Source organism: Fundulus heteroclitus, chromosome 9, assembly GCF_011125445.2.
Source record: "Fundulus heteroclitus isolate FHET01 chromosome 9, MU-UCD_Fhet_4.1, whole genome shotgun sequence".
In the NCBI taxonomy this organism is placed as follows: Eukaryota; Metazoa; Chordata; class Actinopteri; order Cyprinodontiformes; family Fundulidae; genus Fundulus; species Fundulus heteroclitus.
Window position 1 is genome coordinate 18,309,809 of NC_046369.1, and position 25,280 is coordinate 18,335,088.

At 38.8% G+C, this 25,280-nt stretch overlaps 2 protein-coding genes across 3 annotated transcripts in view; one reads left to right on the plus strand and one right to left on the minus strand.

Moving 5' to 3' along the window:
• ttll7 (tubulin tyrosine ligase-like family, member 7) overlaps positions 1 to 8,398 on the minus strand; it is a 68,547-nt gene extending 60,149 nt beyond the window's left edge. Inside the window, exons 1-2 of one of the 2 annotated variants that reach the window (XM_036141153.1) lie at positions 7,893 to 8,398; positions 3,500 to 3,564 (exon numbers count right to left, since the gene is read on the minus strand). The gene's annotated coding sequence lies outside the window, so the exon portion shown is untranslated. The remainder of the gene's footprint in view (positions 1 to 3,499; positions 3,565 to 7,892) is intronic. The other variant, XM_036141152.1, reaches the window with a different exon arrangement.
• A 2,454-nt stretch (positions 8,399 to 10,852) lies between these two features.
• The window catches only part of LOC118564241 (cAMP-dependent protein kinase catalytic subunit alpha-like), a 19,212-nt gene continuing 4,784 nt past the window's right edge, over positions 10,853 to 25,280 (plus strand). Inside the window, exons 1-9 of the mRNA XM_036141666.1 lie at positions 10,853 to 11,290; positions 14,849 to 14,857; positions 17,871 to 17,932; positions 18,850 to 18,978; positions 21,924 to 22,021; positions 22,648 to 22,728; positions 22,835 to 22,964; positions 23,147 to 23,242; positions 25,067 to 25,189. Coding sequence (XP_035997559.1) covers positions 11,245 to 11,290; positions 14,849 to 14,857; positions 17,871 to 17,932; positions 18,850 to 18,978; positions 21,924 to 22,021; positions 22,648 to 22,728; positions 22,835 to 22,964; positions 23,147 to 23,242; positions 25,067 to 25,189 — 774 coding nt within the window. The 5' untranslated portion in view covers positions 10,853 to 11,244. The remainder of the gene's footprint in view (positions 11,291 to 14,848; positions 14,858 to 17,870; positions 17,933 to 18,849; positions 18,979 to 21,923; positions 22,022 to 22,647; positions 22,729 to 22,834; positions 22,965 to 23,146; positions 23,243 to 25,066; positions 25,190 to 25,280) is intronic.

The following is a 25,280-nucleotide window of genomic DNA, read 5'->3' on the forward strand; positions in this document are numbered from 1 at the left end:
ACATGGACTAATAATTGTCCTGTCAAAAGATTTTTCCACCTGAATTGTGGATCTCTGCAGATCCTTGTAGGTGTAACAAGACAAAATGGAAACGGGTTCAAGAGGTATGGATAGTTTTGTAAGCCTAAGTATTCTTGTCTCATAGTTGAAGCCTCCACACTGACTTTATAGTTTCCAACACTAAAATCCCTGTAAACTGCATATACCAGACTATATTTCAGCAGAGAGACGACGTCGTCACAGCTGGTTAACTTTATTCCTGGAAAGTGAAACGTGAAAAAATATGGCCCCGATTAATCAAAAAAGATTATTCAATCGCATACTAATTTTGTGCCCTGAAACGCTGCCTGTATATGTATGCATGCAAGAAATAACGGGCGATTTATAGAACCTATGTAAGAGTCATTATCTGTGTTTGTCTCACATGGATACAACCCACTGGCATGCAATGCAAGTAACGACAAGCCAAGTAATCCCAGGGGAGTGATTGCTTTTCCACGGGTCATAAGCCAACAGGACAAAAACACACATGTTAAAAACTTTCCATTTATCATCCTAACTACCGACCCTTGTCCCCAAATTGGCAAATGCTGCCCCGTTGAAGCTCAAACAGCAAATAAGATCATATATAAAAAAAAAAAACTAAGATATACAATGACATAAATGAGATGTTTTGACTTTAAACTGGAAGAGAAACAAAAGAATAGTGTGAAAATGATGTAGAGTGGTGGTAAATGAAACACAATAAAGACTATAAAGAAACATTTATAAAAAACAATTTATAAAAAACATGTATTATACTGTAATGCAATGCCTTGTCGTGCCTCTTTGAATTTCATAAAGAGATCAACAGTAGCCTCTAGTGGTGGGAGTAAACGAAATAGCCTGTTTCCCACCAAACAATGTTTACGGTCCACACATCCACTTTCCTGCACTGTAGGATCAGTGAGCTTAAGAAGATGTGCTCACCAGACAGCTCACAAAGCAACTGCATTGATTCTATCAACAGTCTCTAGACAAATTAGAACGAGAAAACAATCTAATTGTATTGCTTGATCATTCGGTAGTCCTCACCGTCAGCCTCTTGGTCTGCCTGTGGTAAGCACAGGACATTGATCCTGACAAGAATGAGATCAGCACAGGGAGGGGGGGCAACAACAAAGAGTCAGAGTGATAAAGTGAGACTGGCTGTACTGCTGACAAGCTACCCCCCCCCCCCCCCCCCCACCCACCCACACACACACACACACACACACACACACACACACACCACCACCACCACCACCTCCCAGTGGGGTAATGTACAAGCTCTCTGTGCAAGACGCTGGGCACGCTGCCTCTGCCAGACCACTGTCCCCATAAGCGTCACGTCAACCCTCGGGAACAAAGGCAGACCTGACACAAGTGGAAAAAGAAAAAAAAATAACCACTACAATAAACAACGTAACAACATATTGTTCTATAATACAGTCCTATTCCATAAATTTCAATATTATTGAGAAGTTAATTTCAGTAACTCAATTCACTAAGGCACATGTGTCAAAACTCAAGGCCAGCGGGCCGAATCCGGCCCAATTTATCCGACCCTCAAGATCCCTAAAAGGCATATCATGTCATAAAGTAGAGGCATTTATTCTTTTAAACTGTATAAAGTGGCTAAACCTGTGCCTCCTGTAGCAAATGTTGATTTTTTTCACTGTGTAGTAACAGCATCCTGCCACTAGATGTCAGTTTTCCCACAACACCCAGAAATGTCCAAAAAGAGAAAAAGAAGATGGAGAATGATGAGAGTTTAAAGTGCAACGCACCACAATATCAACTTTTTTTGCAGATAGGCTGTATAAACCGGGCCTAGGAGTGCAACTTGTATGTTACTGTGCATTTTTTTATATTTCTATGTGAACTAAAATGAAATGAGATCAAAACTATCACCTATACATGTGTGAAATGTCCTTTTAATGACTTCATGATGCCAAAGTGGTCCAATATAGAAATGAGTCTGACGCCCTTGCACTAAGGGAAACACATTATATAGATTTCTGCTGTTAATTATGATTATTTTTTTCCACCTCTAGCTAATAAAAACACAGTGTTTAAGATTAGAATACTGCATCAGACCACTAAAAGAAAACAAACAAGGTTGTTGTTATTTTTTTTTCAGAAGGCACTTTTAATCTAACAAACAAGCCTCTTAGAAATTAATATTCTAATTTACTGAACATGACTGTATAAGCACATCTCTTTTTTTTGGTGGGGATGATGACCTACTCATGGCATGTTGATATTGTAATTTTTGATTAACACAAAAATAGACAAAGACTTTCTGATTCTCACTTTAAATAGAAAGACCTTTAAGTCTGCGACAGGCAGCAATGTTCAGCATCTTTGCAGACGCTGGGCTTCGTTGAGGATCTCCTAAACCTCTGCACCGTCTTATGTGTATGAATCCAATGCAGGGTCAAAGTTCAGGCAGGTTTATAGGAAATAAAGAGAAAACAGGCCTTGCTATGCTTTTCAATTTTTTTTTCTTCACTGTGTTGAACGATGATCAAAATAAAGGGTTTGTAATTTGATTTCAATGTGTTGAAATGTTTGGATTGTTTTGAACAAGTTTGACCAAAAAATGTCCACACAACTGAATCTAAATTGGACCCGTTTGTCCCGTAAGTGCCTTGAGTTGACATTTGCGGTGAATCAGCTCTATATAAATAAACTGAACTGAATGTTTGGTTGGCAGTGATGGTTAAAACCCACAAGGTGAACTGCTGTTACTTGAAATCCCTTGAAAGAATTGGGATTTCAGTGGCATTTCATATTTCAAAGTCAGTTCATTCGTCTTCTACGCAGCTCATCTTCCTCTTCAGCTTTGCTTTGAAAAGGATAAACCAGCTCACAGAAAGAGATTATATATAGCACCAATACCATATTGCACTACACTGAAGGAGGTTTTTTGTTTGTCTTGCTTTTTGTATAACTCGTAAATACTAATGATTGACGAGGCAATAGATATTTGAAGCAAATCACGGCTTGCAACTTAATTTGCTCCATTTCAAACCCAGATAGATTCATCTGTCCTTTTTTCCATCTTTTAGGATTCTTAATTGTCTTTTGCACCTCTTGTTCAGCAGTTGAAGGAAGGTGAGGAAACTAAAAGCTAAAATTGGGGTTTTATTTTAGAAACAGATCATGTTTCTCTTTTCAGGTTAAAAATTGACTACTTGGTGTTACTTTCATGTCTGTGCTGGCGAAATGTCATGCATGCGTGTTTCTTTTAAGCATATTCATTTACTGGACTCTGTTAATCATGGAGGATTAAGAGTCATAACAGCATTAAAGGGTTTCACACATCAGTGTATGTCGAACGCACGGGTTGAGTGAACAGCGTTAGCCGCCCGTAGAATTTAGAGGGCCATACTTGGAGATCTTCGTTCATCTTTGTTGGCCTACATGAATAGAAGAAAAGTCACTGGAGGTTATTCTCTTCGTTGTGAGGACTCACTTTTACTTTCTGTGCCTGACGTCAAAGCTGAACTTCCAAGAAGTCGTTTCAGTTTTCTGCTCCATCTGCAAAAATGAAAAATAACCTAAAAGCGCTGCTTTCTCTGAATGTTTTTAAAGTTGTTTTTAAAGATCCTGGGAGGGAATTGTTTATCCATAAATGTTTTAATTGAGGGATGGTTCATTATTCTATTTGTAAAAGTGTTGATTGTTGTTGTTGTTGTTGTTGTTGTTACAATTACACCTGTTTTCTTTTATTCTGTTTATTCTGCTGCCAGTCCTGACCAGGATTCCCTTATAAAACAGATTTTTATTCTCAGTGGGATTCTCCCAGTGAAATAAAGGTTTAATAAAATAAAGTTATTTTCTTATTTAACCAGTAGAGGGAGCCAAATGACCACAATACATAGTTCAGTGAGCAATTAATGCTTAGCTCATGTAGCGCCCTCCTGCCACACAACAGAGAAAGGCTTCTTTGTGAGGAGTCAGCTCTTTGTGCTGCTCCTCTGCACAACCCTTTCTGTTTTTCTGGCTTTAAAATGATAACAAATGCTGATCTGTCTGCAAGAAAACTGCATTACAGTTTTCACGCAATTATTTACTGCCAATAGTTACAATTTATTGCTCTCCTCTCTATATTTTACAGATAGTTCTCGCCCTAATTCAACATCACAAACATTAACTGAAGCTAAATAAATTGTGAAACATACACATATGGGTGTTATTGAATTAAGGGGGAACAGCAAATAGCATTTCCACTGAAATTCATTTTTATACCAAAAACATATCCACAAGAAATGGTTGTGTGGACAGTTGTGTAACGAAAAAAAAAAAACTATATCCATCAAAGCAAAAACTTGGAAGGAGATGCTCTTTCTGCATGATAGCTTGTGTTACACCTATTACACACGTCGTTTAGACAAAAGCGGCCCCTCCCTGGGGGCCCTGTTTTATCTCCTGGCTGTGTTCCATCTTGAAAGCAGTCACCAAAAATCGAAAGGCTAGGAGACACATTGCACTGCCTTGTTTCGCGCTCAATGGGGTTCCTCTCTGTCCCCACTATATATATATATATATATATATATATATATATATATATATATATATATATATATATATATATATATATATATATATATATATATATATATATATATATATATGTATGTATGTATGTATGTATGTATGTATGTATGTATGTATGTATGTATGTATAGATACATAGATAGATAGATAGATAGATAGATAGATAGATAGATAGATAGATAGATAGATAGATAGATAGATAGATAGATAGATAGATAGATAGATAGATAGATAGATAGATAGATAGATATAGCAGAAGTAGAATAAATCCCATTGGATAAAGATTTGATGTTTGAATTGTCATGATGAACCATGTATAAGTAAAGAAATGTCTAAATACATAAATGTAGAAGTAGTAGAAACAGAGTTATTTGGTAGTGCTAGTAGACCTAAAATTGCCTGTAAACAGTAAGCAGCTCTGCAGTAAGCATTTTCTTGTGTCTCCTTACAGCTAACAGGAGGAACAAGTGTGGGAGCTACCAACCCACAGGGTACTGAAATACACTATCACCCCGCTCACTGATTTTTTTCTTCTTCAGATGTAATGCTTTAAACTTTCAGAGCTGTAAAAAATAGAACATTCAACCACTTTCTGAAAATTAAAATTAGCTTTTATATTAGCCACAGTGTTAATTGGAATAAAACAGAACAGGCAATATCAAATTACAACATCGCGCAATATCTCTGCACAGCTATGTTTACAGCTCATGCAGTGAGGGTTGCAGCAGGACACCCCTGGGAAAGCTGATACACAATAAATGCTAGAAAACAGTGAGGGGTTTTTTGTTGTTGTTGTTTTTCTAATTGCATCACTGTGTAAAGTTATTGAGAAATTTCAACAGGGAGTTATTTGCCAAGACCATGAAGGGTAATTTCCTTTACCATTAGAATGTGGTATAAAACCTGTAGTATCTTGTAATAAAGTTTGATTTTTTTTTTTGTTTGTTTTTTACAATATCAGGATGAATAATGATTATTTATTGTCACAATGATGACAATAAATGTTGATAATCTAGCAAAGAAAAAAAATTATTAATGGTAGCTAGTAAAATACTGATGGAAGTGATGACTAGCAAAGAGTAGGTAAGTGTGAACACAGGACAGGAACAAGAAAACTGAAGTCAGGATAAAGAAAAAGGTTTTGAAAAAGTTGATAATAGGGGAAGCGCCTGAGGACTAAAGTTGTCTTTGGCTGTATAGAACACAGAATAAACCAACTGTGTCAGCAAAATGACCCGTCAACTGGCTGAAAATGGGCTACTATACATTTCTGTCACTTAGAATAATAAGAAATCTATGACATTTTTTAATTTGTGAAAAACACTGACTGTCGAGATAAGATAAGACATTTCTTCATTGTCCCTCAATGGGGAAATTCGGGAGAATCACAGGGGCAACACCCATCACTCAATTTAAGGTAACAGTTTTGCTTGAAAAGCAAGTGTGCAAGCTACAAGCAGCATTTGTGTGACGCAAAAAGCCTAACAAATATCAGCTTGTTACACTTGTGCAACTCTATAAAGAGCAAACCATCAAACTGGTCTAATAATTAAACAAAAGAAAGCTATCGCAGAATTAAGTGAGTAGTTACTGTGCACCTTTGCTCAGTTCTAAGTATCAAAATCAAAGGAGAACTAATAAATATTGTGTGTGTGGGGGGGGGGGGTATATACTGCACAATATTTTGAACAGCAGTGTCCAATATCACGAACGCAATCACAATGAACTGCTCGGGAGCAATATATCGTAGGATACAGAATTTCAAGTTCCATATATTAAAACTCAGCTTTCATAATTATAACTTTGACCAACTAGAAAAACTGTTACTGTCTGTTCCCACAGCTAATAAAGCTCTTCTTGGCCAAGATCAGAAAGCTTAGGGAGAGTGTTGGGGGGAGAAAAATGTGGATGAACCTTAATCGACATTGTCTTCTCAATGTTCTCATTGTTATGTTTCTTAAAATTCTGCATGACCGTTAATAAATGATTATAACACGCCGTCGGTAATCCTTAACTGCATTATACTATTAACAATTGTTTTTTGTTTTGTTTTGTTTTAAATAAAAGAGAGAAAATCATACTACAGATATTGTTTAAAACTATTTCAAAACTGAAACACTCGTGGTTATCAGACCATGAGAATCTAATATTGCCTCATTTCTTTGTGGTTGACAAAACCCAAAAGATAAGAGGCCTAGATCTACAAACACAAAAAACAAACAAATAAAAAAGATTAAATGAAAACCATTCAGGAAAGAAATCAGATATTACAATCTATCACTATACCAGGTATAACCGTAGGCCTCCCTTACATCTGTGAACCTAAGATCACATTGAAGCATCCTGATTCCAAGATATGCCTACAGGGAGAAAAGAAAAAAAGATCTTACATTTCCTATTCATCTTACGCTGTATGGCTGTGTGAAGGCCAGGAGGTAAGATGCCAGCCATAAATCCTGCTAAGCTCTTATATTATATAATCCATCTGCTCTGTCAGAGCTGGTCATCTACAGGGTGCTCTGCCAGCATGTGGTGTGTGGAGTGAAAGCTACACTACAAGCAGGAGCGAATAAATCAAATCTTCCAACACCTCATCGCTCATGTAATTATCCAGTGCTCTGGGCGCTTATTGTTCTGCTGAACGTAAGCAATAAGCTTATGAGTTAAAGACAGATTTATTAAGTGGGCTTGTAAAGCCAGCCCTCGATAAGAGGCTGTGCTGCAAAGACCAGCGGGGTGGACCTGGACTGTATCATGCCTGTCTCAGCAAGAAGTCAATATGGTATCTTCCAGATTTCTGGAAGGATTGCAGGCCATCCCCCTTCTTTAGAGGTCTTGCTTCCCTTTTGTTTTTTTTTTTTTTTTTGTTTTTCCACATCTAAGCACAAACCGGAATCATGTAATAGGACACGCCACTGTCTTACCGGCGTGTCTTTTTTTTTCCCTTGAGAGCACAAAATAGGATCTCCACCAGCCGAAGCAGGTGTGTGAGTGAGCTGCTAGCGTGGGGCTTGCTAACGTCAGGATGCTAGCTGCTTCTTGCACAGGTCAGCTGGCAGGAAAGCAAACGGGGAAGCAAATCTGGCATCCTGTTAACTTCCAGCGTGTAGCACCTTAATGTTTGCGACCGACAAAAACAAAAACAAAACAAAAAATCCTTTTGTTTTTGTTTGTTTTGTTTTTTAATTAAGGGTGCTTCTACAACATGTTAAGCAGCAATTTCGCCCAGTGAGACGCCGAACGATGATTAATTTAAATTCTTTTAGCTTAGCAGCGCCTGCTCCGACGGAACAGACTGTTAAGGTTACCTTATTTATTATTCCAGTGCAGCTCTCTTCCTCGTCCCACTCCGACCACAGCCGCCGCTCAGACACACCGAGGCCTCCTTGGTGAACGCGTCTGCTTCCAGCCGTGTTTCCAAGACTACTCAGGGCTCGTGGTGTGTAACGCCATTACTACCGACCACTGACGTGTGCATAAACATTATAGCATAAAATCAGTGTATTGTAGTCCTGTTGTCTGCTGTGAGTGCTGGAGCGAGTCCCTGGGCGAAACCAATGGCGCGTTGTAAGAGGGGGGGTGGTGTTCGCGGATGAACTGCTGAAGTTTGCGTTCGCGGTGGGGCTAAATCAGACACTTAACGAGCTGTGGTCCTCTTTAAAGAAGCCGGTGCCTCATAATAAATAACCGGCTATTTAAAAGAGAAAGAAAGGTCACTTATCTTCCTACGGCTGCTATTTTGACGGCAAGTTTCTCAGCAGCTCCTCCTTCACGACTTGCTGACACAAGCAGCTACCTAGCAACGGTGTCGCTGGCCATGGTGCTAAAAACATGCCGCCCCGCTGTTGGGCGCGTCCCGCTCAGAGTTTCTGCTGTGTCGTTTGCTTCATCGACTCACCTTAGTGTTGTTTTAAAGTCTCCTACTTTATGACTGTGATTCCCTTCATACTATTGCAAATCCCCTAAAACTACATGTAATACCATTCTGAAATCATTTAGCAACTATTTTATTTTTGCTAGTACCCACAGTAGATTTTATTTTTCACCCAAAATGTTTCCCTGTTAATGACTCCTAAAGAGTATTTGGCAGAGTTGGCTTTAATATATATTAGTTTGAAAATTACAGTATATTTTAATTAGATAAATCACTTGTCCTTGAAATATTATTATTATTATTATTATTATTATTATTATTATTATTATTATTATTATTATTATTATTATTATTATTATTATTATTCATCCATCCATCCATTTTCTAACTCCCTTTATCCCTCATGGGGTCGCGAGGGGTGCTGGTGCCTATCTCCAGCATTTCAGTGGGTGAGAGGTGGGGTACACCCTGGACAGGTCGCCAGTCGGTCGCAGTATTATTATTATTATTATTATTATTATTATTATTATTATTATTATTATTATTAATGTTGTTGTTGTTGTTTATACTGTTGTGAATCTAGTGATTCCTGTGGTGTTCATAATTATGTGCTCTGGGAGATTGAGTTTCCTGTTCGCAGCAGAGCACCAGGTATTTATATTTGCCTGCACTGTATTGGTAAAATACAAAATGTTACATTAAGCAGACATTCCAAATCTTTAAAAAAAATACTTTGAAAGACTGGCATTTGATATTTGTTTTATTGTTTTATAATAAACAATTAAATCCAAAAGACACGTCCCTATTAATACCAAAATTATTACTTGCCTACATGAACACACCAGATGTGACATTAACAGATACATCTAAGATCTTTAAGACAGAGCCTTCAGAGTAGTTCAGTTATGAATGCTTTGAGGTTGTTGGAACCAATAGAAAAGTTTTACTCCAACATTAGCAAATAGTTGTAACGCTCACTTGTCATTTTCAACTGCTAAAAAATGTAGATTGATGTTTCTTTTTGCTTTTGCTAAAGATCTGTTAAGATGTGCCAAAAACTTTATACCAAACAAAATTAAACTAACAATACTGAAATAAAATTTGATGTGGCACAATATACAGTTAAAATGGTAATTGTACTATGATTGATCAACTTATTTTAAAGTAGGTCCCCCTCAAAAGCCCTAGCCAGTTTTGCATATCTAATTTTAAACAAGACAACTGTTTACCAGGTTGTTTTAGTAACACATTGTTACATAAATGTGGCCTAATACTGAACATGAACAAAGGTGTCTGTAAAAGACTGCTTGATAACAGATTGTATAGCAGTAATTTATTTTATTTATTTATTTATTCCCAGTGTCCTGTCTAGCAATGTGGCAATAGGAATTGATGTCTCAATGCCAGATAGAGCTCGACAGATTTTGCTTTTACAAGTGGAGCGAACAGCTTTCGCCATAGTGCTATACTTGATTTATGCTTGTAAATAGCTTTATTGTGATTCCTGCAGGGAGAATTTCAAATTATATGGACATTACAATGGGAGAGTAAAGGAAGAACAAGAAGTGAAAGAGAAAGAAAAGAAAAGAAAAAAAAGAGTAGAGGTGAAAGAAAGAAGAGTTAAAAGGGAGAGAATGATAAAACCTTCTCCGTCTGCTCCGTCACCTGGAAGGAGAGATGCAAACAGAACAGCACAACCAACAGACATAAAGCAACAGATACAATCGAATAACACCTAGATGCCATTGCTAAATCATATATATTATTATGTAAGCTGACATGTGTAATGTGATACTTGAAAAAAGAAAGTGAAAGAACATAAATAAATAAATTATAAGAAATAAATTACTTTTACTTGCTTGAATTTCATAAATCAGCAAAATTACGAATCTGGATAATTAGGCCAAATCAGGCCAAATGCTCTAAAGCTATCAATTTTAACCAGAGATTTTTTCAAGATGTCTCACTGCATAAAGTTTGATTAAATTATCCATCCATTGTCTACACAGGCCAACACAGAGCAGCACAGAGGCACACGGGACAAAAAAAAAAAAAAAAATCATGCACACAGACTATCTAGTTAGACCAATTAACCTAACAGTCATGTTTTTGGACTGTGGGAGGAAGCAAGAGCACCCAGGCCCCAGACCCGGTCGGGATTTGAACCCAGGACCTTCTTGCTGCAAGACAGCAGCATGGCTACATTATGTAATATTATATAACATTTAATTTAATAACGCCACATTTTTACAGACTATAACGATATTCCGATTTTAAAAGTTGAATAATTAGAACCTCATCACCCCTTTCGTGAGGTCAGAGTTGGATGAAAGACACACGGAGTAACTCAATACTTCATACTTCAGCGAATGTAACGCTCTGTGGCTATGTGTGCTATTTCCGAATGGTCAGTGAAGGCAGCGTTCCACCTCCTAAAGCGCATCCATGGGTATTCCCATATGACGTGAACGCAGCGCAGGACGACAGGAGGCAGAGGTGAAAAGTCTGGATCATGTTGTCATTCCAGCAGAGGTACACATGAACGGCACAGGAGGAAAAAAAAGGACACGGTAAATAAGCATCAGCGAGTCGGCCAGCCGCGGCGCGATCCGGCCCTGTTCCTACAGCGAGCACGTTGATGGTGTTTTTTTTTTTTTTTTTTTTTTTTTTTTTAACCAGCCAGTGTGAGCAAGCTGAAATCTGTTATCGAGCTAACGGAGGAGCCTGTTAGCTAACGGCCACCATCATCGCTCCTCGCCAGCTGCGAATCGCCCTGTCTTCCTACGATGGGAAACGCAGCGACTGCCAAGAAAGGAAACGAGCAGGAAAGCGGTGAGCACCTGGAAGCCATCCCGTCCGCTGTCGGCCTTTTAACGTTTACCGTAGCATACATTTGCAGGCTTGCTTTTTTTTCCTTTTTTTTCTTTGGAATCCAACTGGGTAGCGTCACTTAGCAGTGGCACAGCACCGGAGCTGACCGTACAGTATCCTGGGCTGCATAGAAGAACCATGTTTGGGCAGGACGGCTCTACAGCGCGTGTTCGCCGTGTCGCTAGAACTACGTCAGGTGGCCGATGATCTCAGCTGTGTACCAAATGATGAAACCAGCTAATGTCTGATTTATTTATTCATTTATTTTTGGTCAGCGCTGTCCACCTCAGCCTTGTTGTGCGTCTTTACGCGGCCTTGAAAGTCAAAAGAGCAACCCCCCCCCCCCTCCCTGATTAAACAAATGGCTTCCTTTCGCGTTTGAGCCATTCAAGCCGGTCCGTTTAACTTTCAGAGGGCCCTTATCAAGTGCCTGCAAGCCGGACATGGCCTGTTAGAAGCTGGGAAGACTTCCAATAGAGTTTACATATTTGCTTTTCCATAAATATACTTCAACGCATTCTTTTACACAAGTTATAGCACATCTAGGTATTGACAAGTGCCCCTTGCTGTTTATTGGTGTTCTAACAGGGCTATTAGCCACATATAGATGTGTATGCTGCTACCTTAGAAATTTGAATCTGCAAAAAGAACAAAAAACTGCTAAATCATTAGGATTAGGGCCATATTGGCTTAAAAATGAAGCGCAATATTTTGTGCCATTTATTAAAATAACGATAAAAGCGACAATATAAAGCGCTTACGGAGTCCTAATAGGCCTTTGGCTATAGATCTGTGAGGAAAAACGCGGCCATTATCGAAACAGGGGCCTTTCTGCAACAAATGCATGCAGTATAGCAAATGAGCTGCAAATCATTGCATTTTAGCTGCATGCAGTCGCATTTTGCAAACATGGATGCAGCAACTATCGGAGCCGTCTGGTCGAAACAGCGAAATGTAACAATACCAATCACGCTGGCAGCTTTTGGGGTTCGCAAAGGTCATCAGATAGTTGTTTTTTTCCCCCTTTATCACATAATGATTATTTCTTATCACGCAAATTCTCTTTCCACAATAATTATCTCTTAAAACAGCCCAAAAGGTCATCTTAGGTCATGTCAATGATCAGCTGTTTTCTTATGTGCACAAATACTTCTTCTTTTTTTGTTTCATCCCCAGCAAAGTTAATTTTAATGTAGTTAAAGCTTTTCAATTAAGTCAGTGTTATGACATGCATCTCCTTAGAAAACTCCTAAAAAGACGTACCATCACTGTTTGGTTCCGGTCCAAATGCCTTGCGTGTGCAGCTGGTTGACAGTGTAACTCTTCTATAGGTCACTTGGAAGAAGCGGTTGTTGTTGTTGTGAGCAGCCAGTCTAATCCAGCAAAACTGTGTCATAGCTTGTGACCCGTCTGCGGAGGCCTGATCTTGACCTGCTTTCTGGTTGGCATTAGCTTGCGCTGTCTAACAAACTTGTGATTCGGGCTGCCCGCGGTTTCTGCAGATGGAGGGCAGGGGGCTGACAGCAAGATTTAGTGGAAAGCGCAAGCAAGATATAAATGTACGGTGACAAATAATTCTTGGATTTCTTAGTTCAATTCTAAACATTTTATCTGTTATTTTGACTTGTACAAACTGATGAAACTTTTTTTTCCTACCACCCATGATTTATTTATTTATTTTGTAATGATTGCAAAGGTTAAGAGGTAACGGAAAACTAAAGAGCTGCACTACGGAACATATCCACCAGAGAGCACAGTAGCCTGGCCGGGATGCCTCTTTCCGTTACGTTGTGGGTGTTGCAGCTTTTTCTTATCAGCAGTCTTGGTTTACAACGGCCGCGTTAAGTTTTTGACTTGACATTTCAAACCAGGCCTTCCAGCCTCTGTTTAAATTTCCTCTGTCAAAAAAAAAAGAAAAGAAAAAGTAAGCATTACAGTTTTGCCTGCCAGATGTAGCGAATTGCCTTTTCAATCAGCAACACCGACAAACTGGACACGTATTTGGCCACTGTAGCAGAGGATGTGAACAGGAAGCTCAACCTTATGTGGTTAACCAACCATTGCTGAGCACTTGACTTCATACAGGAAGTCAGTATTGCTGGTGTTAAGCCTGCAAACTGTTTCTTTGCCTGAGAACTTTTCGTACTCGCGCAGCAAGTTATTTTGCCTTAAAATGGCACAGGGAAAGGATCACTCCTTTGCCAGCCGCTTATTTAACAAATATCTCAAAAGTGGACAGGAGAACAAGGGACAAGAGAGTGACGTGCCTCAAATCTCTGAGTTCACCATCATGTGGGATAAGATGAGTAAGTGCAGTGGATTTTCTTTTCTCCTCCAAACTTCAACTCAGAAAACGGATAGAAACAACAGGTTTTCCCCCCAAGCCGCTGGCCTGGGGCTCTCAATCGAAACAGTTCATCTATTGTGCTTGAAAAGTTTAATTTATTTCGTGTTTGCGGTATTATCGGGTTTCAAAGCTGAAATTAAGCTTTACGTTTAGCTTTTTTTTTTGGGGGGGGGGGTTCCAATTGTTTCCCATTTGCTGTTATTGCATCCACGTTCATATGATCATGTTTTACCTACCAAGACCACAGTTATTTTAAGCTTAACATTTCTCCTTGCAGGCTGCGTCTGGCGCTTCAGTCTTTAAGCATAATCTTACAACATTTTAATATCTGTGCATTGTAGTTTTTGTGCCTTGTTTAGTATTAAAATGTGTTTTTTCCGTTGGCTTTTTACTGTCTTTTTGGAGTCAGTGTTGTGTGTTTTTTTGTCTTTGTGAAAAATAAAAGGGACCTATTTTTGCCAGAAAAGACAAAATGATATGTACTACAGAGTAAAAGCCTTAAATAAAATCATATGTAGCCTAACATTAGAGCTGCACAACATATTGAATCACAGTTGTCATTGCAGTATTAGAGTGATCATAACACAGTCGCTCAGGAGGACTTCTTGATTGCAATAGTTGTTAAGTTACAACATTTCGAAGGACATGCATCGACGCTTTGCATGCAGGTAATCTGGCCATTTGGGTGGACTTTCACTGCCATGGATGCACAAACCTGATCTAGACGACAAACTCCTCAAGCCCACATTAGGTGACCCGGAAGCTGTGATGATGCAAAACGAGGCGAAGATTGAGGAAAAAAAAAAATCACAATCTGAATTTTCATCACAGTTGATGACTATTTCGCAATTGTTTGACTTCCTCGTATCGTACAGTGCTACTTAACAATAAAGGGCCTTTTTTAAAAAAAATAAATAAATCTGCTGCAAAACTATGTGAATATTCTTGAAAGTGCAGTTTCTATCAACAAAGAAAAGTTCTGAATCGTGTGATTTAATTACATGTGTAGTGAAACGGATGCCTTTTGTTGTGTCCAGTGTTCTTCTTTTCTACATGTGGTTCTGAAATGTTCTTGTTTGAAGCTCTTCATGAATTGTTCTTCCTCTCTTTTTCTTCTCCATCATTTCCATCCATATGGGTGAATGTTCCTGCAATCCCTGGGCGAACTGTAGAGACTTTTGGTACGCTCATTGTTCCATGAGGCACCCCAAGTCACAGAGAGAATATTTAGTTTGCACTTTAGACTCACAGGACTTGGACAGCCCCATTTCCGAGTTGCAATGAAAAAAACAAATTGTCTATTAAAGTCTTTGCAAATGAAAATGATAAACAAGCAGTGCATCCAATATTAAAACTTACAACTAGTCATGTTTTTAAAACTTGCAACATTTTTCTCATGGTGTAGTGAAAGTGTTGACTGTCAGGGAACTCTATGTCATTGAATGAGTTTAAACACATGTTGAACATTTTAAATAGTCAAGCACCTGCACGCAACTACTATTTTAATTGATTATTTATCTGATTGCATTGTTGGATTATACTCAAGTTTGCTTAAAATGTCTTTGATGTTTGATACAGACTAAAAACCATTGTAAAACATTAATTTTACATTAGATTTTAAATTTCACTGTGTATTTCATTGTTAACTAAGGTATGAATAAATAAAATATAAACTCAGTAAATATTGGCATTGCCACATATAAAATATAGCACTAGTGTAATTCCTTTCAAGAAATGTATCTAATAAAAAATGTGTGAACTGTATTTTGAAGCAAAGAAAAACTCAACCCTTTACCAAACTGCACGTTAAATTAATAATTTACAGAAATGATGGAATATAGTCGTGAAAACCATCAGATTTACCTAACCCTAACTAACAGTAATCTGATCACTGATGGACAGATCACGTACAATTCGCTAACTGCATCAAAACTGAACCCTGACATTTTTCAGCCTGACTAAATAACAGTAAATATTACATGAAACCTAGGTTTGGGCCAGTATGAGACGCTAACCTTAAGCTAACACACCGCCACTTTATGGCATTTATACTAAAATTGGAAACAAAAAAAGTATAACATGAAATAATCACAATACAAACTGAAAAGCTTCTTCGCTTTATACAGTGCAGTGAACAACTATCTGCCAAATTTCTTCTGTTTCTGTTGTTTTTCATCACTCAAAGAAATGTTAATGTCAGACCAATATATTTTGAGAAAACAGACAATTTTCAAATGATGATTTCATTTATTAAGAGATTAAAGCTACACAAACTAACCTGGTCCAATGTAAAAAAAAAAAAAAAAAAAAAAAATCATGGTGGCAAAAACCGGCAACAAGCATTTGTGATAACTGCCAGTGAGTCTTCGCTGGGGAGGAATTTTGACCGACTCTTCTTGGCAAACTTGTTTTTAATTCAGCCACATTGAGGAGTTTTCCAGACTTTGACTAGACCACTTTTTTCTGAGCCATTCAAAGGGAGACTGTGCTTTGGATAGTTTTCCTGCTGCATTGACGTCAAGGCCACAAACTGATGGTCTGGACAGCATAACTCCTCTTCTCTAGAGACCTGAATTCACCAAATAACTCACACTGCCATTGCTTGGTTGCCAGGTAATTTGATGATGTTGCCTTTTTTAAATGTTGTGTTAGTTTTACTCCAGATGTAAAGATTTACAAAATGTATCCGGTAAATCTTGTGAATCATCAAGAAGTTATTGAAAAAATGCTTTGCTGGACCTTGGTGTTCTTTGTTTTTGGCCTTGGGTCTCTTTCATGGGTGCAACTTCTGCCCAGACTGTTTCTTATTTTTGAATCAGGGAACCTTAACTGAGGCTCTGAGGCCTTAAATGCTTTAAATGATGTTCTGGGTTCTCATGTGTCTTCCCGGATAAGCCGTCGATGCACTCTTGGAGTAATTTTGGTAGGCCGACCACCCCTAGACAGGTTCACTGGTGTTCCATAGCTTCTCCTTTTCATGGATAACGTCTCTGTAATTGCTGTTGTTCATAATGTTTAGATATGCTTCCGTTACCCCTTCCAGACATGTAGATGTCTGTGAGTTTGTTTCTTATCTGGCATGATGTGTTGCTTTTGGAGGTCATGTAGAGTACTCCATGCTGCGCGACAGGTTCTGTGTAGGTGAGGTTCTGACTGTCGTGTCAAGCTGTCTTCAGGAAAGTGAAACTAAACACAGCATTCAGGGTAATCACAGTCGGTTTGTGATTTCCCAAGGACAGCAATTACTTCTTTTTTTTTTTTTTTTAAAACATTGAGCCAGATTGGTTTGGAAATCTTTTTTTTTCTCCTCTCAGTAAATTAAATCATTATTTAAAAACAATATTTTGCTTTTACTCAGGTTAACTTTGTCTGATATAAAAAGTTTTTTGATGATCTGAAACATTTAAGTGTGACAAAGAAAAAAACAAACAAAAAGAAACAGAAAAAACTGTCACGTACAACACGTTCAAAATGGCGGTGTAGTTAACGAAAAGCAAAAAGATGTGGCCTTGCTGAAATTTTTTCAGTTTCCTAAAAGATTAAACTTTTGCACATACTCAGATTTGGTACTGGTGTAGTTTTCTCCCCACGATCAATGCAAAGAATCTGATCAAACTGGTAAACCGAAACCAAGCCATAGCAATAAAGTTTCCGACAGTTTGAAATGACTCTGTGACTTTGGACACCTCATGTCAGCTGTGATATTGACATTGCACTGTCCTCACCATGCCTGCTCCGTGTTCTCTGTTACATGTGTGTTGTAGCTGCTGTCTGTTTGTCTGCCCTCTGCGTGTCGTCTCTTTCTCTCTCTCTCTCCTTTACCGCGCCCACTCCTGAAAGAGATGCAGAACAGCTTTTCTCGAATTTGGTCAGATCTGAAAAGTTCACGGAGCTCTTCGCATCACTTTGTGATTTCAAGTTTCCTGCTCAGGCGTGTGGTTTTGACTTTGAATACTCCGTTGTCGTTGTTGTTGTTGTTGTTGTTTTTTTGTTGCTGTTGTTTTAAGTGTATTCCTCATTCCCCACCACTTGCCTGACCTTAGAATGCTTTTGATCCCCTGAGGGTGTAAAATCCTTCTTTTTTTTTATTAAATTCTTGAATGAAAAATTAAACCTTATGTCGTTAAATCTTGAAATTTGAATTGTTTTAATACACATCTGTTTTGTTGTTTGTTTGTTTTTGTTTATTTGTAGTGAAAGAGTTCTTAGCTAAAGCCAAAGAAGACTTTTTAAGAAAATGGGAGTGTCCCGCACAGGTAAATTTCTTTTTACTATTTCAGTTTTCACCTGTTAGTCTAAACCAGGGGTCACCAACATGGTGCCCGGCACCAAGTAGCCCCCCGTGGGCCACATGTGGCGCCCATGGGCCATTTCTAAAAAAAAACACCAGTGAGCTGCATCTAAAACTTTATTTTATTCAGGTACTCTTCATGTTTATTCACACTTGCATTTATATAGATTTTAAAATGACAATATCTATAACAAAGCATGAAAAATGTGCTCATTTTACATGAAGCTAACGTGTTCAAAGGTCAGTACTGGCAGCCTTTCGTATGACACACACTGCAAAAAGGGAACTAAAAGTAAGTAAAATTTTCTTGAAATTAGTGTATTTCCACTTGATTTGAGCAGGTAAATAAGATGATCTGCCAATGGAATAAGATTTTGCTCTTAAAATAGGAACAACTGGTCTCCATCATCTTATTTCAAGTGAATATATCTAATGATCTTATTTTAGGAGTAAATATACTAATTCCATTGGCAGATAATCTTGTTTAATTGCTCAAATCAAGGACAAAAACACTAATTTCAGGAAAATGTAACTTACTTTTACTTGCCTTTTTGCAGTGCAACACCAATGAAGTAGCTCTCAGTTTGAAAAAGGCCGGTGACCCCTGGTCTAAGCGATTCTCACAGAAATAAAAGCACATTCAGTTTTATGATATGCTAGCATGTCCCTTTAATTAAAAATAACATGCATATTGTAAACCTCTTTTCTAACTGGTAATTATACAGCCACTTCCACTAAAAATGTTTCCATCCAGCTAATGTTTTCAGCTTGTCCTAATGAAAGATGGAGGGCGGGGGGGGGGGGGGGGGGGGGGGCAATACAAGTAATCAAGACTGAAAAGCTGCCTCAGCTTACTTCCTTGTTTGTATTTTATTTTAACAGTGTACAACCACCCTGGATGAGTTTGAAAGGTTCAAGACTCTGGGCACTGGCTCGTTTGGACGCGTAATGCTCGTGAGGCATAAAGGAACAAACCAGTTCTACGCCATGAAGATCTTGGACAAGCAGAAAGTAAGCGCTTGTTGCTCAACAAAACCCCCTCACAGCCCTACTAAACCATATCAACTGCTGTTGTCGTTGTGAGACCTGCTGGTAAGGAAAGGGAAAGGCTTCAGCAACGCTTCACGTAAACGCAGACGCTTGCGTATCTGATGAAAGGAAATGGAGTGCTTCCTCTCGTGCGCTGCTTGTACATTATCACTGAAAGCCCCAAAGGCCCTTCGTATGAGAGTTTCAGTCTTTAAATACTCATGTGGAAGTGGTACAGACGGGCTTGCACAGCGCTGGTCTCCTACAGCAGCTCTGTTCGCTCTGAATCTGACTGTTGATTTAAGAGGTTAACCTGTCGGACGTTCGTTTTCACTTCAACAAAACGGCTTCAAAGTGTTCCTTTACGCAGTATTCGGCCTCAGCCTCTTTTTGCTCCTTAGATCGCAACACCTATTATCAGGAGTGTGTTTTATTAGCATAACTGAGATGTAGTTTTGGGTGGTTTTCACCCCAATGTGTGACAATTTAACAATTTATCCATTTTATGAACACTATTGGTGCCCAACCTCTTTTGTTCCCACGAGGCCTTGCTGTTGCACCGGGAAAACGTCTTCATCCCCCTTTGTGAATATGCCTAGCTGCTAGCTTTACAACCTATTTTCCAGCGTTTGACCTCACTTTGTACCTAATGCCAGCGTTTGACCTCACTTTGTACCTAATGTTTGGTTTCAGATGATGCTTGTGAATACAGTGCCTTGGGGAAGCATTTGACGCATGAAAGTTTGAAATGTGTGGTCTTGTATGCGCTTGTATTCAGCCCCTAAGAGTCAAAAATTCGTAAAAATCACCTCTAACTGCAGTTACATTAGCAATTCATTTGGATATGTCTCCACTAGCTTTGCACAACAAGAGACTAAATTGTGTTTGCCAGTCCACAAATTAGCTCAAGCGTAGTCAGACTCGAAGGAGAGCATCTGGCAACAACATCACGCAAGCATGGCCGCGGATTCTTAATTGGATTTATGTCTGCCTTTGACTGGGCCATTTTTGATTGGAACTTTTTCAATGGTAGCTTCAAGGCGGTAGGTTTAAGGGTTGTTGTCCCTGTAGGACGTTACACTCCTGCCCCTAGTCCATAGGCAGAAATCATTGGGGGAATGGGGGAGTCTGGACCCCACCAATCTGGGAAAACATTGATTTGTCCTCCCCAATAAATCATTAGAGAAACCTATTTTTTTAAACAATGGAAAACGTATACTCAACAAAGGAGATTCGCCATTCATTTAGGAAGAAAAGGATGCATTTATTCCCTCATATGAGGAGCAGAGGAGCCATGTCTATAAAGCGCTAATAACTGACCTGCAGTAGGTAGCTCCTTAAAACAAGAGACATCTCACAGATTTTGTTAACTTTCACTTCTTAATCGATTAAAACACATTAGCATTTGCAATCCGACGCCATTTTGCTCAAGTCCTGTGACAGACCGCTGTCTAATGCCGGGGGGAAGGGGCCTAGCATTACGAGCAGCTGTGCGCCGCGTGGTTTATACGAGGTTGAAACCGAGAGGAGAGAAAGGAGAGAGGCAGTGCCAGTGATAGCAGATAGAGGAAGAAAGAGAGTTAAAAACAGCAAGAGCGGCAGAAAAGTCGAGACCAGTTTTGACTGTGGCTGAGTTACTTGATCAGATATTTGCTGATTCTGACTCAGATGACAGATGGTAAGCGTAATTACCAAATATTCAGTATACATTATGCATTATACCCATACTACTGTAACATATGCTATGCATTTTACAACAGTACATATATCTGTACCTTTGCAACATCCCCCAAAAGAAATTGCTGTTGAGAAATATCTGTGTTTACACCTGAGCTCTGGCTCTCTGCAGCTTCTCCAGAGTTATCCTTGGCCTCTTGGCTGTTTTTCAGATCCATTTTCACATTGCCCAGCCCCTCAGTTTAGGTGGACGACCATATCTTGTTAGTTTTTTTCACGTTGCACCATTCTCTTTACATTTTCAGATGGTGAACCGATCCGTGCTCTTTGGTTTATTTGAACTTCTGTCTATTTTGTTGTAAAACCAAATCCTGCCTGGAATTTCCTCACAACTTTATCCTTGACCTGCCTGCAGTGCTCTTTGTCTCTGAGTTGCTGTTTGTTCACTAGTGCTCTCGCGAACCTCCATGGCCTTCACAGAACAGCAGGATTTACACTGCGATTAAAGTACACATAGGCAGACTTTACTAATTGTTTGACTTCTGAAGGCTCTTGGACTTTATTTAGGGGCATCAGTGTAAAACCCTGAATATGAATGCATGCAACTCTTTTCAGATTTATATATATAGATGCTGTTGATAACCACGTATTCTGACATGTAAGACACATGTGATATATTCAGTTAATAGATATCACCTGTTTTTCACAAGTCACAATGTCTATTGTAAGAAAAAAAAACAAGGCCTGATACAATGCATTTTACTTCTTTTTTCAAATTACATAAAAAAATAACTTTGAGAAAGACTTATTTGTAAAAGCAGTGTTTTGATGCAATCAAAGCCTTAGTCTAGAGCACATTGTGTTTTAATGAAAGCTTTGCACCACTCCTAAGCTCTCTAGCTTAACCAGGTTGGGAATCACTGTTCTATGCAGTTTATCTTACGCTATAGTGTAGATTGGATAATTTTTAAGCACGTGATTGTCCTCTGGCTTCAACTTCCGACTCGTGTTTCAGGATGAAATGCAAATTACGTCTCAGAAACCTGAAACGTTGGCCATCACATCCGAGCAGTCCTCGCAGCCAGGTGTTATTTTATTGGAGTCGTTTGACGGCAACTCTGCTATTGTCCCTGTGGCTGTGTGCTGACGTACTAAACTTTGCAGCTCCGCAGTCCCCGACCCAACGGTAAGCGACGAATAATGTAAGGAAAAACCTTCTCATATAACCCTCCTTGGCTTTGTGTTTTCAGGTGGTGAAGTTGAAGCAGATAGAACACACACTAAATGAAAAGAAAATACTACAGGCCGTCTCCTTCCCGTTCCTCGTCAGATTGGAGTACGCTTTCAAGGTACTGATGGATCCGAAGCCTTCTGTGCTTGAGTTGGACAGGTTTATTTTGTTGAATGTTGTTGTAATTATTAAAACTCAGGCTTGCTCCTAAAATCAGCTCCTGTCAGGTAATAAACATGTTAATATAATTCGTCTGAGGTGGACATTGATTGGCAAGTAGTCAAAGCAAAAGGTTGTAGTTCTTATTCAGCTTTAGGATGGCATTATACTGTTTGCTTAGTTTATTTTAAACTGAGCCCTGCTTAAGTTTTTTACAGCTCAGTGCTTCATGCTTCTATCTGTAGCCCCCAGCATTCCTGCAGCTCCAGCCTATCCTGTATTTGCTGATTTGAAAAGCTTGTCCTTCTGTGATTTCCTTGCAAACACTGTGAGGTTCCTGCCATGCTTGTTGATATCAGAAAATGTAGCCACTAAAACGAAATGGTGTGAATTTACTTTTCCATTACTTTACTGTTGCTACTAGAAGGGTGTTTGAGTGAAAGTCTTGATTGTCAATCTTGGTTTACTGTTTATGCAAGATTTAAATGTTGAAAACTAAAAAGAAATATACAGTAGACTAAATTATCATTTGTATATGGATGCCTTTTTCAAGTGGGAAGTGTGTTTTTTAATATGTATTCCAGGACCAACTCAAACCTCTACATGGTGATGGAATATGTGCCCGGTGGAGAAATGTTCTCACACCTCCGACGCACGGGCAGGGTTCAGGTACAATGCAATCCTTTTGATTTATTCATCGGCCTTTTTGCTTATTTCTCTCAGAAGAGACATGCCTTACTCCCGTTCCTCCAATTCTTTGTTGCCCTCTTCCAGTGAACATCATGCAAGATTTTATGCAGCTCAGATCGTGCTCACCTTCGAGTACCTTCACTCCTTAGACCTCATCTACAGAGACTTGAAGCCTGAAAACCTGCTCATAGATCAACATGGATACATCCAGGTAACCAGATTACCTCAGCTTTATGAAAAAAAAATAAAGTTACAAGAGCAGCACAGAAGAAACTGTTTGCGAAATGTCCCATTAAAAAAAAAAATAACAACATCTGTAGGTTTTTGTTTGAAGGCTTGACTTTGACATGTTCTGTTAAACACATTAGCTTTGATTATAATCTTTTCCCCCAGGTCACAGACTTTGGCTTTGCCAAACGAGTGAAAGGCAGAACCTGGACATTGTGTGGAACCCCTGAGTACCTGGCTCCAGAAATCATCCTCAGCAAGGTGAACCCCTGATTATCCTTGATCCCTGATCTACCTTATAGGTAGAAGGACAATTTTTTTTTTTACAGCTTTTGCTCTCCAATAAAGTGAACTAGGTCGAGAATAAAATGCCTGCAATAAGAAATACAGCTACACTTGATATTTATGCTGAATCACATCTTAAACTAAAAAGCTTGTTTATTGTTCTTGACTCGGTTTAAGTATCTGACGTTACATGTGCAGATGTTGTTGCCTTCTAAAGCAAGCGTCTTCCAAGTACAGTTAGTTATATATTGAGATTAATCCAGGCGTCATATAGCAAGAACCATCTCGGGTAAGCTCTGCAAGTACAATGATGATGACAAGATTTGAAAACCAATAGTGCAACAGACTCTGACTCTCTTTGTTGTGCTCTTCATGATTAACAAGAAAGAAATAAAAGTCTTGCCCCTTTGCAACATATATTGAGTTATAGGATGCAATTTTAAAAGAAATCATTTGAGCAGCTATTAGTGAAATAACAACAAATCCTGCCACATTTTCTTTACTATTTCTACTTTTTTGTGCTAGCAGGCCATGCAGACCTACCTTTGCTGCACTAGAATCCACAGCACTTCTATTAAAGCTGGTTCCATGGGGGTCAAGACCGTATTGCGGTTTGACCGCTCATCTTTTTGGTTATCTCTGCGGTTGAGTGGATTATTCAGCGTCAAAGCAAACGTGCACAAAATGTCGGGGATTGGAGCGTGCAAACTTGCATGTGAACTGCCTGTATCAGGATATATCCCCTGTTTAACCTTTTTTCCCTTTGACCTGAGAATCATTCGAGCAGCAAAAAAGGCAGTTAACAATAGATGAAGCACAAAACATATGACCTAGGCAACAATCAATATTAACTGATCATTAATATCTGAAAAGATGCAAAAACATACAAAACCTTGAAATTCTAAGACGAATGAGACATAAGAATTTACCACAGTAGCTGAAAGGGATGTTAGAGTTCTCAAGCCTGTCAGGTTGTGTCTCTTCCTTTTCTAGGTACAAAAGAAAAACAAATCATTTCCATATCAGAGTTGGATTAGTGCTAACATGCTTTTTGGCATAAGATATTGTGCAATAAAAATTTAAATATACAGGAGTGCAATCACTTAATCTGGAAGGAATTCACCCATTTCATCTGTGCATCGAGCACTGATATGCAGAGAGAACAAAATACTGTATTACGTGGATGACTTTTGGGATTTGAAAGAATGATCGCTAATAATTGGGTTTGGTGGGATTATACTGTTAAGTTTGCTTTGACATAAATTCTAATTTAGGATAGATGTATTTCAGTTTGTATTGTGTGGGGTTAGAAATAGGCAAACCGCCTATGACTCAGGAGGTCAGAAGAATAGTTTTTGTTCTCAAACAACGAAGTGGCTTTGGAGGCTTGACTGACTTGTCTGGGTGAGAATTTATTTCTCTTGACTCAGACACACGACTGGAAGTCAGAAGCCTTTGATGCAAGCAGGAATTGGAGCTGACTGCTGTGCTGACATGGTGCATTATCACCAGGGTATTATCAAGTCACTCTAGGTGTTGTAATGGCTGCACAACAACTGCAAACAACGCATTCACATTCGGGTTTGAATACTCTGTGGCACTTTAAACCCTAAGTAAATGTACAAGCTGAGATCTCATTTATAGACTTATAATCTAAATAACAGATCCACAGATCCTTGAATGATTATCAGCAAGATTCAAAAATAATTGTACATTGTGCTAGACCTATGGCTACAGTGTGTAGCTTTCCCAAATTTACACTTGAAAATAAAAATTGCAATTTTTTTTTTACCCCTTCAGGGCTACAACAAAGCTGTTGACTGGTGGGCCCTTGGAGTTCTTATCTATGAGATGGCCGCTGGTTACCCTCCATTTTTTGCTGATCAGCCGATACAGATCTATGAAAAGATTGTGTCTGGAAAGGTAGGAAGAGAAATGTTTGCTTAAATTGTTTGAAATACTGAGATTCTTGGTTAATTTCTACAAATTGGCTGCTTAATCCAGATGAATATAG